At 39.4% G+C, this 16,315-nt stretch overlaps 1 protein-coding gene across 1 annotated transcript; it reads right to left on the reverse strand.

Annotated features, from left to right (window-relative positions):
* Positions 1-1,354: 1,354 nt before the first annotated feature.
* On the reverse strand, positions 1,355-14,747 carry LOC111634986 (paramyosin-like). Its single transcript, XM_023379830.1, has 16 exons — positions 14,445-14,747; positions 12,769-12,825; positions 10,399-10,485; positions 10,139-10,305; positions 9,984-10,062; positions 7,981-8,226; positions 7,699-7,895; positions 7,489-7,621; positions 6,931-7,147; positions 6,611-6,851; positions 3,692-3,887; positions 3,477-3,605; positions 3,237-3,401; positions 2,958-3,164; positions 2,679-2,879; positions 1,355-2,079 (listed from the first exon to the last, which is right to left on the reverse strand). Exons 1-16 carry the CDS (start codon positions 14,553-14,555, stop codon positions 1,885-1,887), a joined length of 2,628 nt encoding a protein of 875 aa, XP_023235598.1. The 5' UTR covers positions 14,556-14,747; the 3' UTR covers positions 1,355-1,884.
* Positions 14,748-16,315: the final 1,568 nt, after the last annotated feature.

Raw genomic sequence — 16,315 nt, forward strand, 5'->3', positions numbered from 1 at the left:
TCAGTGGCCAAGCAGTTTCATTCCTTGCCTCGCCAGGAAGGGAGTTTTTCGTGTTTTCTCCACGTCTGTAATGCCTGAATAGGGGCCAGTTACCCTTAAAAAGACTTTCCGGAGGGCATCCTTTCTAGGCAGATCGCCCAAGTGTTGCGTTGCCGTAACTTAACTAAACAAACCACAGTTCCATATCCTTTCGTGCTACATTTATTACAAATTCTCCCATAATCTATTATCAGTCTAATATTAAATGCCGATATATAATTTTGACCACGTATCAGTTGAAGAATTGGCCTAACAGTTGCTAAGTTAATAAACCCACTAAACATCGATTGGTCGAGGGTTCGCGCCTGGCCAATGGGGTTGGCCACATGGAGTTTTCCGGGTTTTCTTCACGTTAGTAATACCAAAATAGGAGAAGGTTTTCCATAGAAAATGCTTTCGGGAGGCATCTCCGCGGCTGATCAGAACTTTAAATGACACGTTATGATGATAATACTTATTAAAATCTTTGAGGATGTAACTAAGTCCAATGACAATGCATTCTAATGATGTTTTAGAGGGATGGCACCATTCAAAAACCCTTTACCATCCAAACTTCACCCCAGTGGCAAAGTGTAGGACTTTCCTCCCTCCAAAAAAAAAACTTTCACTATTTGACTAAAAAAAAGTGAATTACCCATAACAATTGTAAGCTTTTTGCTTGCACGTTCGGGGCCTGGAGAGGCCCCGAACGTGCAAGCAAAAAGCTTATGGTAGTTCCGCGGAATCATACGTTTAATGGTAGTACATAGCGGAACCACTTTATACCGTGTTAATTCTGCTTTATCGCCTGTATACATGTGGATTACGATTCACACGGGTAGATTAAAACATTTTCGAATTGCGTGCAAACTGCTTTAAATGTATGGGTGGATCAATAAATAACCAGCCACTAAGCGCATTCCATACTGTTGCTCTTTGCTGGTTATTTATTGATTCGTCTTACGTATGAATTGCCAATTGTTTTTTAAAAATGATTTTTCGGGTCGTTTAGGAATTCGTGAGTATGCATTTATGTTTTATTTTCGGAAAACGTTTAAATTCGCTACTGTTTGATGTCACAGAAGTTAAATTCACCATCAAAGAACCCTTTCTTTGATGGTGAATTGCACATTTTGAAGCGAGTCGTTTAATAATTTGAATAAATATTTTAGGAATTTGGCAGAAATTTTGGCCATCCTAAGAATTAATTCAGCTTTCATTCCGTAATTTGTACATTTCTAATAGTATCAATCGATGGAATTTCCACGATTCGGCGGGTATAAAAATCGAAATGAGGAATTTGTGGGCATCGATTCTATAATTGAAGTCAACCGAATTAATTTGCATTTTGCATTATTTATTTTACATGATTAAAGTACAGTTTTGCTTCCCGATACAAGAACGAGTCGGGTATTAAATAAAACTGTTCGTTTGTCTTTAAGTTAACGAAGATAATCTTATGGAGATTTCCTCGTTCTGGACCCAGCGAGTCACTTGTCTATGCCAGTCAAGCCAGAAAAGATAAAAACCAAGACGTATTTGTAAGCAGGACCATGTTTTACATTTTCCTCTGTTACATTAAAATCACATACAAGCTGCTTTTCTAAATTGTTAGCAAAAAAAAAAAAAATTACAGTGGATAAAACCTGCAGGTTTTCGTAAAAGACCAAGGAGCCACAAATATTATATAGAATCACCAGACGTCACGACAATTTGGCTCTATAATAAACTGCGCAGTTTAAATAGAACGTAAACTTTGTTCCAATTTATGGAAAATTTCTTCGGATGTCAAGCATCTCGTTTACTTCTCCTCCTACACCTCTTCCTCCTCCTCCTCCTCCACTCGTTGACTTTGTCTTTTCGAATTTAAAACTGTTGTTGTTCTTCTGTGACAAACACCTGCCTGACGCCTCCTGGGATTTGGCTAGTGGTCACCCAGGTTCTATGCTTGGCTCTGATCATATTCAGGTTGCTTTCTGCCGCATCGGCCCTCTCTTCGGCGGCTTCTAATTCGCGTTGGTATCTTCTCACCCGGGTCAAATTCTGTTGACTAAGTCCTTCCTGCAAGAAATTAAACGCAAAACCATGTTAAAACGGAAATTCTCTTGGTTACTAATCTCTTAACCTGCCAAAATTCTCATTGAGGAATCAGTGAGGCGTTATGGATTCGTGTGGCCCCACGTAAATTTGAATTAGGGGGCCGGTGTACAGTGTTGACTTCAAACATTTTTTTTTCTGGGAATATTGGGGGAATCACCCGGTATCCTCGTTCGTTTTTTAAAGCCACCTCTGCACCTGTGCCAGCGCATACTGCGCCTTCGCCACACCGGCAATTTAGTGTCCCCGGATATGGCCAAAATTTAAATTTCGATATTCTCAGTACAGTAATAAGTGTAATAAAGGATTGGTTTGGGATACCTTCTTGATGGGGGTCCAGCCAATTGCCCTTTTCGCCCATAGGATAACGCGCGCCACTGTGAAGAGTAGGATGGAAATCTATGAAAGATCCAATTCCTTACCGAAATTTATCTTGCATTCTTGTAATTTTTGGAAAGATTTGGAGGATCTTTCATTCTCGTGCAAAGGGTAATTCATCGAAGCAAAAAGTATTTTGTATTGGCAAGTTACGAGTAAAAGACGTATAGAAAAATCTCCCTTACCTGTTCGCCCAATTGTCGTTTGTACAACTTGACCTTCTCCGACAATTTATCGACCGAATCGTTCAACATGTTGATTAGTTTGTGATCTTCTTCGGTTTGCAAGATTAATTCTCTCATCCTCAATTCTTTCTTTCTCAGGATCTTCTGCGTTTCGGCATGTCGACGTTTCTCTTCTTCGAATTCGATTTCTATGTCTCGAATCTACAAAAGAGAACGTTTGGAAATCAGATTATAAAATTTCTAAGACAGCGACCGATCTAGTCTGAATGGATCACTCACTCTGGACTCTAATTTGGCGATGACTCTCTTGCCACCGGCCAACGCGTTGGCTTCTACTTCTTCGATGCGAACTTGCAAATTGTGCACCTCAATTTCTAGTGATTTCTTGATGGATTCGATCTTGACTAAACGTTCCGTCTCTTCGACTAGAGCATCCTTAGTGATCTTCAACTCCGAAATTGCTCTTGTGGCTCTCTCGTCGGCTGCCTGCGATTGAGACGACCATCAGTATTTTTGGAATCCTTCGATGATACCGAGAGGAAATTTACCTCGACCTACCCTTAGTTCCTTCTGAATTTCTTCGAAATCGGCCTGTAAGGTAGAGAAGTCGCCCTCCAACTTGGATTTAGCTGCCAACAAGTTCATGTTGATGGTGTTCAACTCGTTTATTCTGGAAGTGGCTTCTTCGCACTGGATCTCGGCCGCTCTCTTGGCTCTGTTAGCCTAAACAAAATCATTCTAGACATTAATTTGGTGAAAATATTACTAAAGGTATTCGTGAAGAAGCGGGAATCTCACCTGTTCCAAACTGGTGCGCATTTCGTCCAGTTCAGCCTGAAGACCTTGGCAACGACGTTGAGATACCCCTAATTGATCGAGGGTCTGCTGTAACTGGCGATGTACTTCGTCGTAGTGGGCTTGCAATTCCTGTCGTGAAGAAAAAAAAAAAGAAATCTTTAGCGAACTTTCAGAAAACACCTTTTGCATTAGAAGAAAGACAGAAGGTCAATTACGGTAATGTGAAGAGCTTGTTTCTTGATGGTCTTCTGAAGATCCAAATTCTGTTTGTTTGCAGCATCCAGAGACATTTCCAATTCCGTGATTTGAACTTGAAACTTCTTCTTGATTCTTGCAATTTCTGTCTTCAATTTGGCTTCCGCTTCGGCCAATCTCTGGCTCAGATGTTCGATTTCTATTTGCATCTGTTTGCTGCATTCAAACAATTAAACAAAGATGAATTTCTCGTAATAACTTCTCGAAAAAAAATTCTATGTTTCATAGTTAATTTTTCGTCAAGAAATAGACAGTGAGGATAAGTAAATAATAAAGAAAAGTAAAGAAATTTTTACATATTTGCAAGGTTTAAAATAAATTTTAACTTCAATGTTTATTTTTTGCTGATTACTCCCTTTGATCCGTACTATTTTCAAGTTACAAAGCAGCATTTTGTGTAGTTATGGCTGTAAGGTGTTAAGAGAACTCTCTATCTTAGATGCAGAGTCATCAAATTTTCTCACTGCACCGAAGAGAAAAACGTTAAACCTGTTTCATATTGTCCTCGATAAGATTGTCGCTGCACTGGCGAACGTTCAAGGTTTCAAACACCTATTTTAGTAGCGAGACATAGCGGAAGATATCTACATACTAACATAAGTAATCGACACCTAAGCCATTAATTACGATCTACTTAATACATATCGATTAATTAATTAAAATTAAATCTACCATTTAGTAATTGTAAACGGGTTTTGTTTGGCTAACACCAATTTTAACTGTGGAAGCGATTAACCCCTAGTTCAACGAAGGTCAAAAACTAAAATAAACACTCGCTGATTCAGGTCGCTCGCTACATATATAGCGTTAGGAGGGGGGATTTAGAAATTTCTATCGCGTTGGGTTATAATTTTATAAGGAAAAATTTGTAAATAAAACAAGAAGAGGGGGAACAAACCGCATCTCCGTTATCTCCAGCTCTCGACAGACATTTTGCTTGTGTATGGTTTCTGCCAGGTTAGGTTCCAGTAGGACAACTTGAGAGTCTTTTTTCAATTCTTCCACCTTCTGTTTCTCTTCTTCCGGGCTTTGAAACATCATTTTTCTCTCGTCCATGTGTTTCACGTGTTCGCCGTGGAAAGTAATGACGTCACGCCGCTTATTACTCCACATCCGGTCCCAAATTGCATTTTCGACTGGGCACATTACATCCACGGATGATCGGACTCGTCGCAGAGTCATGTTTGCTTTCTGTGCTCTGAGCGTTTCGTCGATTGTCTGGTTCTCTCGAATTGGCAACGCTGCAGACGTTTCCTTCCCATCAACGGGAGTAACGACTTCCGGTTTCAACCCCACGCTTGCTAGCGCCTCCGAGTACAGGCTTCCACCAAAATCGTAATTACCGCTGTAGGTTGCTCTGTAAGGTCTTCTCCAGTGTTTGCCTGGTGCCATGTTTGAGTGTGGATCTGATAGATCTGGCTCGAGACACTTGATGCAATCGACTGCCCATTGGATTTTAATGATTAAGCGCACTCAGCTCCGTCTATTGGTGGATAAAAAGTGCTGGGGTTAGCATTCCACGCTTCGTCCTTCCAGCCGGTCTGCATTATTTTAAGAGCCCGACAGAATGCTTGCTCCATCCCGGATAATATCTGATCTCATCACTTTTTTTTTCTTGGAGTAGAAGGGGGGAAAAACGGATTAGTCGGCATTTTCGGCGAATCCCGTACCTTAGGAATCGAAATGTTTATCCGAATGCCATCTTAAGGAAGGCCGCAACGTGAGGGACACAATGGGAGCTTCACGTGTTGGCAGAGGTGTTATGTGCCACGTTTGCACAACTGTCAACGATGACGGAATTGTCGCCATTGTGTTACTTCATTTCTGTTTACGTTATTGGTTAATGTAGGCCACGTGAGACGGTGTTAGAGAGTCTGTTTGGCATCCATTCAGATTTCTTCTCCCCTCAAAACAGGCCCTTTTTTTCGGCACTAAATTCTAATTAAAATCTTTCATCTGTTGACAGTTCTTAATTCCCAATTTATACAGGGTTCTCTAATTGTCATCAGTGGTATTTGTTCGTACTTTGTTTGAAAACTTGGAATGCTTTCGATACATTTACATGAAAGTTGGAGTGCCCACTAATGGTCGAGTGGATAAAAATATCAAATACTGTTAGTTGGTCGTGGGTTTTCACCTGGCAAAAGGGCTGGCCACGTGGAGTTTTCCAGGTTTTCTTCACGTTTATAGCACCTAAATAGGGACCAGTTTCCCATAGAAGTCTTTACAGATCGCCCACGTATCTCCTTACCATAAACAAATAAACCAAATACACCACACGGAAATAGAACTAAGACACGAAAGGTTTAAAGTCCAATGATACAATTTTCTAATGTAACAGCAAACGTTGTGTTTGGAGTTAAAGAGAAAGTGAAAATAATTGGAGTGAGGACTAATTTAAATTCAAATTAATCAGAAAAGGCACACAATATTAGGGGAATCCTCAATTGCAATGATACAAAGAGGGCTTACTACTGTGTAGTTGATTTATAGGACCTCAGAGGGATGGAAGATACGTGCTGCCATCTTTCGGAAAGTAAAGGAGTTTTGGGAGGGGCGAGAATTTTCTAAATGACCCTTTTTCGTTTTCTAAATGAAACAAATTATTGTGATCTTCACAATAAAATTTAGCGAAATTAACGCGTGTCTTCGTGCATTTCTGTCCAAGTAATTGGTCGAAATGAAGGAGATAAAGTGTATTTGAATATAATTATTATTTTGGAAAAGATGAGAGATTGTTCTCGAGTTTGTTGACGTTTACAGAGAAACGAGCAGTTTGAACTTGGTAAATTCCTTATCGACGTGGAGGTTCATTCAAGGGGTATTTCCCCCACTTCCTGTTACAATCTCATTGACTGGATAGGTAGTAAAATACTTACCGTAGAGATTCCAACTCCTCCTCCTTGGCAGCCAGTCTCTTCTCGTACTCGTGACGAACTTGAGCCAATTCGGCTGCCAGACGTTGAGCCTTGGCTTCTTCCTGCTTCCTCATGGCTTCCGCCTCTCTATAAGCCGCCATCAGTTCCTCTCTCTCGTTTTCTAATCTCTTGATCTCGATGTCCATCTCGTGGATCCTCCTCTGAGCGTCACTGAGCTGACCCTTGGCGTCGTTGAGGTCGTCTGTCAAAAGTAACGGAAAGGGTCATCCGACGAACGGATAAACGAGATCCTGGAGTAAGATTTGGGATTTGCGTATTACCTTGCAACTTTTTGTTCTCCCGAGCCAATGCATCCCTGTTGTCCCTTAGTTTCTCGTAGTCGTGTTGCAATTTCTGAAGTTCCGCGATCTTGGCTCTGGTTTCTCTCTGCGCTTGTTCCAGCAAAGCCACTAACTCGTCCACTTTGTTCTTCAAGTCTAAGTTCATCTTTTCCAATTGTGCGCATCGTTTTTCCATATTCTGAGCGTGTGTGGTGGCCTGCAACAAAAATATACACCATTTTTAGTGAAATCCTCATGAAAACTAAGTATTATCCTCGCCATTTCCATGGAATTTAACAAGCTAACATGGAAATGCCTGTTGAATGATACGTATAGATAACCCTATAATTATACCACGTCATAAATTAGTTAAGTATGAGCAGAGCCGTTTGGCACTAGGGGCAAATTTTAATATGGCGCCTTTTGATAATTAAAAATATTTAAAAAAATTAATAAAATATGATAACAGATGGGGGCGAGCAAATTTTGTGGGGAAAGTCAAGCAACTTGTTGTTGGATTTAATTTTTTTAAAAGATGGATCAAGAAATTGAACTGACCTTTTCTAAATCCATGATCAGGACTTCGACTTCGCTCTGCAATCTGGATTTTTGCTTCTCCAACGAGCTGCATTTGTTCAGTAAAGCTTGAAGCTGTTCTTCGTATTCCGCCACTTTCTGGGCAAGTTTGCGTCTAGAAATATATTTTCGAACGTTTTAAAATCTCAAATTTTACAAAAAAATATAATTAAAACACGTGCTTAATCTCACCTCAGTTCTTCGCATTCGTCGTTGTGAGCTTGGCACTCTGCTTCGTACTTGGATTTCCAGGCAGCGGCATCACCGTTGGCTTTACTCAATTGCCTCTCCAGATCCATTCGTATCTCGGATTCCTCATCAAGTTGGACTTTCAAGGATTCTACTTCGACTTCCAAGGTGTGGACGTGTTGCTCCAAGCTAGAACGTTTCTAAAACATTAAATCGAAAGGTCAGTTTTAGTGTTATGGTCTAAAAAAAAAGGAACTAGACCCGAAGAGGGAGGAAGATGCTTACCCTTTCCTCGTCTTCTAACCTTCGTCGAGTTTCTTCTAGTTGAGTGGCTAGCTGGGTCTTCAGATAGTTTACGTTGTCGAGGGATGATTTGTACTCTTGGACTTCTTTGATCAGTTCCACGTTTTCGGAATGAAGGCGGGATTTTTGGGCTGTGACTTCGGTGACGGATCGGTTGAGTTCTTCGATTCTGATGTTGAGTTCGTGAACGGTAATTTCCAATTTCTCCACCACCTTATGCGCTGCCATCTGATAACAAACAATTGATTAATTCTTTGTTGTAAATCACAGTAATCTCGCTCATTTGGTTTGATTTACAGCAATCCTTTGTAATCTTGGCCATTATTGTTTCGTGCTTCAGCTAATTCCTAAACGTTCTTCGTGTTTCATCTTTATGAATATTTATTTTTTCTTTGTTTGTTTACGTCTGTTTCTTTATGCTACTGTGTGCATACACAAAATAACACATTACATTGTTTACATTCCTGCGAATCTTTCTATCTTTTTCTATGTATTTATCTCCTCTTTCTATCCCTAATGTTCGTGTTTATTATATATATACAGTATGTGTTTGGACGTCTGAATGTCCGTTATCTATGAATGGCAAATTATTAATATATTTACGGGTTTTAAAAATATTTAATAGTGCCATATAAGCACTACACCCTCGAGCATGGGAGGCTTTGATGCAATACTCCGTTCTATAATTTAATTGTGGAAAAACCCCCAAAAAATTAAATAAAAGTTCTTTTATCGCCATGTTTTTTTTTCATTCATACGCTTTATTACGAATATTTAGAGGAGAACATGAAAAAATTCATGTATAATTATTAAGCTTATAAAGTTGTTATTGTTCTTGGCATATTTAAACTTGTTTTTTTGAATTTTTACCAATAAACATCAGAGCAAAAGTTGAATTTTTGACGAAGCAAAATGTAATTTATTTACTTTAAGTATTGCGGTAATGGCGATATTTTTAGTTACGTTTTCGATCGGATATTTTTAGAAATTTCTGAGCTTTACTTTCGCTCCTTCGCGAAAAACTGGAGCGTGACTACGCCACCCCATCACGTGACTATCTTCACTCCCAATTAAGTTGGATCCGTCTGTAATGGCGGATCGTAACATTTGTCGAGAAGCATGCTTAGTTTTTTTTTTTCTTTTTTTTCCTTCTTCTTCTTTTTAGAGGGAGGATTAATTGCATTTTGTAGAATAAATCTCCTCTGCAAACAATTGGGATCTTGTTTCTTAGAAAAGAAAGAAAAGAGCTCTTGAAAAATATTTTGCAATGGAATCGAGTGACGAAATGGCAACATTCTCTGTTGTGTTTCACGGTATTTTTTTTGTTCTTGTTTTTGTTTTTAAGTGTGCATTCTTCATTGTAAACATTTACCAGTTTTTGGCCAACTTCTCGAATTGTTGGATCTCTCGCAGCACGAGCCAATTTCTTATAAATTTTAATTGTTTTTTTTTTCTCCCCTTCTCTCTCTCTCTTTCTGAGGAAAAATGACATATTTGATAATAAATATGCCATTTTATAATTTAAAAATCTTACTGCGTGTCTTTTTTTTCTTGTTCTGTTGCTTCATTAATCATTTGTTGCCCTACCGTACTTTTGATATGCTATGCCTTTCTTCCCTCCTAAATACTGCAGATCCTTATCATATTATGTAGTTAAATAATATAATTTAATTACGTTCCCTTGTTACGTAATCTCAATTTGAAAGTTTTTATACGATTGAATTAGGTTATAAAAACAGGAGTCCATCAAACGTTTTCCTATTCTTAAATTTGGGTGAATTGTTTTATATATTTGGAACACATTCTGGGTTTGTTTTGGAACTTTTCTGAGTGCCTGAAGACCCTACATCACCGTCTTAATGAATAATATACGACAAAGGATGGTCTGTCTAGAGCGTAATGGCACCATCAAATGCCAATAATAATAATAATTAGATTTTGTAAACAGTTCTATATAAAACCGTGATGTATAAAGGGTGTCTTACCTTTTCTTTATTGGCATTTTCGACTTGAGCCAACAGCTCGTAAACTTCGGCTTGCAATTTCTGCTTCTCTCTATCTAACCTGAAATTCCGCAATGAAGTTTAGACATGACGACATGAAAATCTCTCCTTTCCATAATTAATTTTGGTTTTCGTACTTTGTCTTGTGCTTGTTTAATTGCTCCACTTGCTCCTGGAAGTCGACGATGCTCTCTTGGTGTTTTTTTCTTAAATGATGGGCCGTTTCTTCACTCTCCAGGTGGACGTCTTCTAACAATTTTCTCAATTTGGCTAACTCCACGTCTCTTTTTTTATTCAACTCCGCCTAGAATTTGTCATAAATTTTTAATTTTAATTTTTTTTAATGCGGGAATGCTTCAGAATTCTATGCAAACAGTCTTTCTTTTTCTTTTTATACCTGACTCTCGCTGCTTCCTTCCGCTTCCTCCAACCGCTCCGTCACCTGCATCAATTGGATCAGAAGGTCGGATTTTTCTCGTTCGATCTGTAGGAGAAAATGCATTATGCGAATATCGATACAAATTATATATACTAAAGTAAGAGTTAAGTACATAAAAATTGGATTTGTCACCGTCACGGTGGTCCTACTCCATGCTGAGACGTATTTTAACAAAAGAACTATGGACAAAAACAAGCGAAACACAGAGAGATCCCTACTTAATTCCCATCCCACTAGTATACGAGTGCATAAAACCACCTAACACTGGTAGTGGGTTCGGATTTCCGGGTTTTCTTCACGTTTATAACACCTAAATAGAGGCCAATTTCCTGTATAAAATCCATCCCCCTTCAGTAGATTACCAAAATAAACCAAACTAACCACATTAATTCCATTCTCGGAGCGGATAATATAAAAAAATTGTACATATAAAACGCGCATACTCGTACATTATTCTAAGTAATAATTTCCTAACATAACAATAACATTTACGGTGGACCCCTCGCTTTACGACCTAACGAGTTAATCATTAATTAAGCGAGGAGTATAAAACCGTAAATAAACTGTGGGCGAAAAATTCTATTATACTATAATTAAACACAAAATTTAACACAAAACACAATAGAATTGGTTTCGATCGTAAAAGGGATGAGTTGTAAATCGAGCGGTCGTAATGCGGGGGATCTACTATATATCTAATAAACTATTCAAGTAAAATATATTTTTAGGTAGTCTTTAATTAAGGATAGAGGTAATAAATTCACTTATTTTTTTAGAAAGTTGGCTCCCATTTACTTAAATAATTTCTATTTATAACTTAATTGTGTACCCTACTAATTAACGAGGTATGAAATTACCCACACCCACGTCCATTAATTCCTTTTATAAAATCACTAATAACAAAGGCCACCGTATATTAATAAAGTAATTTCTAAACCCCGTGTAAAATGTTTAAGAGTCCCGCCACCAGTCGAAGTTTTGTCGTTAGTACGGCGATGTTTTTTTTTTTATTAAAGAAAAGTAATCGCACCCACATACGAAAGGAGGAACCAATTGGAAAGGAGGGATGGAAGAAGATGAAATGCGATCGTGGAGTACGGTATAAGGTAAAAAGTAGCAAATGTTTTCCCAGTTTCATTTTCAAGACGTGTGTCTTGACTATTTTTGGCAACCGACGATCGGCATCTAAATTTAGACCCGGGCAAAATTATATTCTCCATCCCAGACCATCATCCATTTGGGTTTTTGAGTGGGAAAAGTCTTCGACTTTCAACTTCGGAGGGGAAGAATTTCAAATATTTTCCCGTCACGTCTGTGAGGGGGAAGAAATTGAGGGGGAAATAGGGAAATTCTTCACCAAACGATGTTTTTAGAACACTTTCTAAATTACCATTTCGTTAGGGAAGGAATGCGAAATCAAAATAAACCGATTTTGGCTCGTTGTCCACCAGAAACCACACCTCAAATATACTAATTTAACGTCGAAATTACCCCCCCAAAAAAATCTGTGTTTTAAACGACGGGGAAACTGCTTGTGTTACGTAAACTCCAGTTTGAAGGGACAGACGGACGGGAGCCGATTGTTACGTCACATTTTTTAAGCACTCTGCCAAAATCGAAGCAATTGTCGCTGTTGCCCACCCCCCTTTAGTCTTCTGGACACGAGAATGAACGATTTAAGTGTTAAAGAGCATGTTTCAACCCCTGCAACTCTCTCCCCTCTTTAAGAAACGAGGCTAATTACCAAAGCTCCTAGTGTTCCTTTACGTTAAGCCGCTTTAATCTCAGGGGCACCGACAGAAGTGCCAGGTTAGATGAGATATTTTAAACGTCAAGGAGAAGAGAAAGTAAAATATTATAAAAAGACATGACTGGCAGACGATTTTCAAAGAAAGATCCAAAAATAATACGTTTAGGAAACGAGAGAGAGTAAAGACGAATACTTCCTCCCTGTTTGGAATTCCTCATTCTAGTCGAGGACTAAACGGAAGTCGATAGGTTTACATAATTACCAGAGGAAAGAATGTTTATTTTGAATAGATTTTTCGGGTGCCTTGAGACAATATTCCTTATAGAATTACCATAGAAACAAAGAGGATATCTATTTTCTAGAGAACGTTCCTTGGCAGAGGGATTTATTTTTCTAGAGGACCAAAAAAAGGAGGAGGAATAAAAAAAAATTCAAAACTCGGTGGTTTGCTCCAACTTTCCTAGAAATTCTAGCGCGCTATTCTCCACGTATGGTGGGTGACCCATTTCTCGGATGCTGATACCAAAAATAGCATCCGCCCTCGTTGGCTGGTGGCATCCTGCAAAGGTATGACTTACCCTCTGCCTCATCTCTCGCTCCGTTTCTAGATCGTCCTGAAGCAGCCGGATTTTATCCTGGAAAAAAAATAATAATAATAAAAACATTATATTTTAACCTAAAAAAAGGGGGGGGGTTCCTTATAATGTTTACAAGTATAAATTTCATATATTAAGAAACAAATGGGTATGAAATTTTTACGAATTTTAATACTATAATTGTCGTAATTTTAAGATTTTTATTGGCTCGTCATATGCAGTAAAACCTGTTCAAAACGGAAACTTTTGTCCGGTTTACACGGGTTTTACTGTATGCCATAATTATGCAAATTTTTTACGATTTGTGGGTGTAATAGTTCCATTATTTCCATTGTTCCATCCATATTTTAACCATCGTTTCTTTATGTGCCATTTATTCTTTCACTACTCGAGTTCCATTGAAATTCCATATTTTCTGTCACATCCAAAATCGTGGCACAGCAGGAATTTCAGAAATTTCAAGAATCTAATCTTTTGAAGTCCCTTAAATGCTGAGTTTTTTTACTTTTACATCCTCGTACGTGCCACGATTTCCTCATTTCGTGTGCCATAAGCCCTGTTGTTCCTTAATTTATTTATTTGGTAGCAAGGATTTGGGCGTCATTTTATCCGTGATTGGTTTCGACATGGAAAATTCTTCATGAAACCGGGCAAATTTCTTGTTTTGTTGGAAATTAACTCGGGGAGGGGTTTGGAAGAATTTGGGAGGTTGTTCCGACTGCGATGACCATCCGACACCGCATTCCTGAAGAGGGAAAAAAAAACCCATCAAAACCCAAATTTAGTCGATGGCTCGGGCGTTACCAAAACTGTCCGATGGTGGAAGTGACGTCATCGGATGGTTTATAGGCTACAGGCCCTGTGCCAGCCAATAGTCTTCTTCGATACATCGTTGCCAGCGGCGATCTGGGTCGTAAGCGTGCAGCTTCTTACTCATCCTCCCTTACAGCTCTTCTCGCTCCGCTCTGTTTACCTCCCACCACCCGAATTTGACGTTTACTTCCGGTTCGTCGATGTAGAAAAGCGGAAACAAGACTCTACACCGCCGTTTCCGCTTTATATAAACGTTATTCACGTTCTCGTTTTCCGAATTATCCACGCTCTTAAGTAAGATCGAATGTAATAAATTCATAGTCCTATCCCCGAATTAAATGGGTAAATTCTAAACTACCGGGTTTGCTCGCCACATTTTGGCAAGAATGGAGCGTAGGCGAACGAACGATAAGTTAGGAGAGGGAGCTAAACTTTCCGTAAATGAGTCACGCTCCGTTTTTAAATCCATGTTTATATATATATATATACATGACACCACCAGTGGACCTTCCTCCTAACTCGGATTTTTTAAATATTAACACGATTAAAATATATTTTCTGGGTACCACTCTTCGATAACACGCAAATCAAAGCATTTATTTTCCTCATCCCCCGTCTTCTTCCATCATTTTCGACAGTTTCCCTGCCTGCGTTGAAATGAAAAGGTTCATTATGAATCTTTAACGTGACAATTGAGATTGTCCGTTTCATGAACGACCCCTTTGTGTGGAATTTTATAAATTTAGAACTTACAAACAAACTTATAAAGCGGAAACGGCCATTCACAAGGTCGCGGAAGTAAGTCGACAGAGGGGGGAAGAAAGAAAAAAAAGGGGGACTCTTACCTCCAGCCGGGTGAGTGCACCCAGATCGGTGCCATATTCGATAGAAATGTCTCCTCCACCACCCCCACCGGTGGATCTATAGAAGTACTTGGCACTCTTTGTAGTGGTCATTGTTGAACCGGGGCGGTCAGACGTGTAATCTCGGTATTCCCACGAGTGAACACGAGATCAACCTCTGCTTGATCGGGCACGTGCGTCCGAGATGGCGATCAACTGGTGGAGGCTGCTAAGCTGCAGGCACGAAGCAGACTACGACTTGAGCCACGGGTCTCATGCCTTAAATTCTCACCTTAGCCCGTCAGTCGCTCCGGATCTCGGATTACTTGTTAGTCACAACCCGGTTTCCTTTTTTAGAAATCGGCATTTCCTACCAGGTTATAACTAAGTCTGAATACGGTCAGAGAGGCTGGTGCGCATGCTCCGCCTTAATACTCCCCCCTCTCTGAGTTTTCTGGTCGTTGGAGGGAGCCTCTCCGTCTGACATCCCGTGCACTCGCTACCTGTTGTTGTTCGATTGGAGGGATGAGTCAGAAGAGCATCCTCCCATTGTGTCAATGGCGCAATCTTGGACCATCGAATCTTCATCCCGAAGATAGAGAAACACAAGCACCCGATTCTACATTAGTCATCTCTAGTTTTTGGAAACTTTCTGCGTGTTTCGACGACTAAATCATCTCCGTCTTGTTGTTTTAAACGGGTTTAGTATCCACGATAGACCATTCCGAGTTGCAAAGGGCGTTAAGCACTCTTAATACCAAAATTTCGCCTGTCGAACAAGTGGATCGGGTTGGCGAACTGTCGATAAGATCATCCGGAAGTCATTGAATTAACCAATAGACAATCGTCTTTCGTCCAACACAAAAACACGATTCAACTCTGCAGCACTTGGAGTTGAATTGGACTTTCATTGCAACGTCAATAAAAGGGTGATTCTTAACTCGTCACTATTAAAATCTCGAACTTTACATCCCGATTCTTTTATTTGTTAAAAAAAAATTTCAAGAACAACCAAAATATAAACGTGAATTCCTCCTCATTCTTTGTACTTGGCACTTTTTGTGATGATTAAAGAGCATGGGGTGAGCTCCGTATCGGCTCGCCAACTTCATATTTTTATAAATTAGTTATATATATAAAAAAAATCTGTCCGAGACGTTAAACTCTATCACTCCGGCATTGTTTTCTGTTTATAAACACGTATAGCTTCTGACCTTCGACTAGTCTCGTGTTCTAGGAGGGCCTTCGTTTTTTAGAGATTTCGCTTTGCGGGTTCCTCTAAATTTATTTTTTTTTATTATCCGACGAAAAGGAACCAGGGATGGACACGGACATACGTCACCCGGTGTCAAAAATACGTGCTTACAAATAGAGAAATAATTCGTTTGTTGTCGGGTTCTATAAAAATAGCAGCTGGGCTTTTTTTATCCACCATTCATTTGGACATTCTTTGTCGGACGTAATCTGCCACGTAACTCGATTGATGTCGTCAGACAAAGCATCATTTGAACGTCGAAACGAGGAGACTGACGCATTGTTTTGCACAACAATCGTAACAGCTGATAAAGCGCTCGAATGGGAACAATAATCTTCCACCCCCACGCCAAATGGATGAGTACGTAAGACTATTTTTGAATCAGCATCCTCGCTATTCCACTTGAATCATCTCTCGACTTGGGTCGACTCCACTTCATTTTTTTTTATTAAACGAAAGTAATAATAATAATATATTTGTCCCCTCTCCCGTTTCGAATTTACGATCTCTTTGCCATTGTCCGTGGCTCGTAGGATCGGGTAAGTCCGGATTATTTTAAAAAATACGAGAGAGTCCTTTAGATAATAAACCCTTCCGTCGATCTGGACGGAGGCCAAAA

Source organism: Centruroides sculpturatus, unplaced genomic scaffold, assembly GCF_000671375.1.
Source record: "Centruroides sculpturatus isolate CEXI.00-Female unplaced genomic scaffold, Cexi_2.0 scaffold992, whole genome shotgun sequence".
NCBI classification, from domain to species: domain Eukaryota; kingdom Metazoa; phylum Arthropoda; class Arachnida; order Scorpiones; family Buthidae; genus Centruroides; species Centruroides sculpturatus.

Bases quoted from the DNA above. Each gene is read 5' to 3' on its own strand.
- LOC111634986 (XM_023379830.1), bottom strand. From the start codon at position 14,555: ATGACCACTACAAAGAGTGCCAAGTACTTCTATAGATCCACCGGTGGG. The intron at 12,826-14,444 runs GTAAGAGTCCCC...TTTTTTTTCCAG, and splicing joins GTGCACTCACCCGGCTGGAG to GATAAAATCCGGCTGCTTCA. The intron at 7,622-7,698 runs GTGAGATTAAGC...ATATATTTCTAG, and splicing joins GACGAATGCGAAGAACTGAG to ACGCAAACTTGCCCAGAAAG.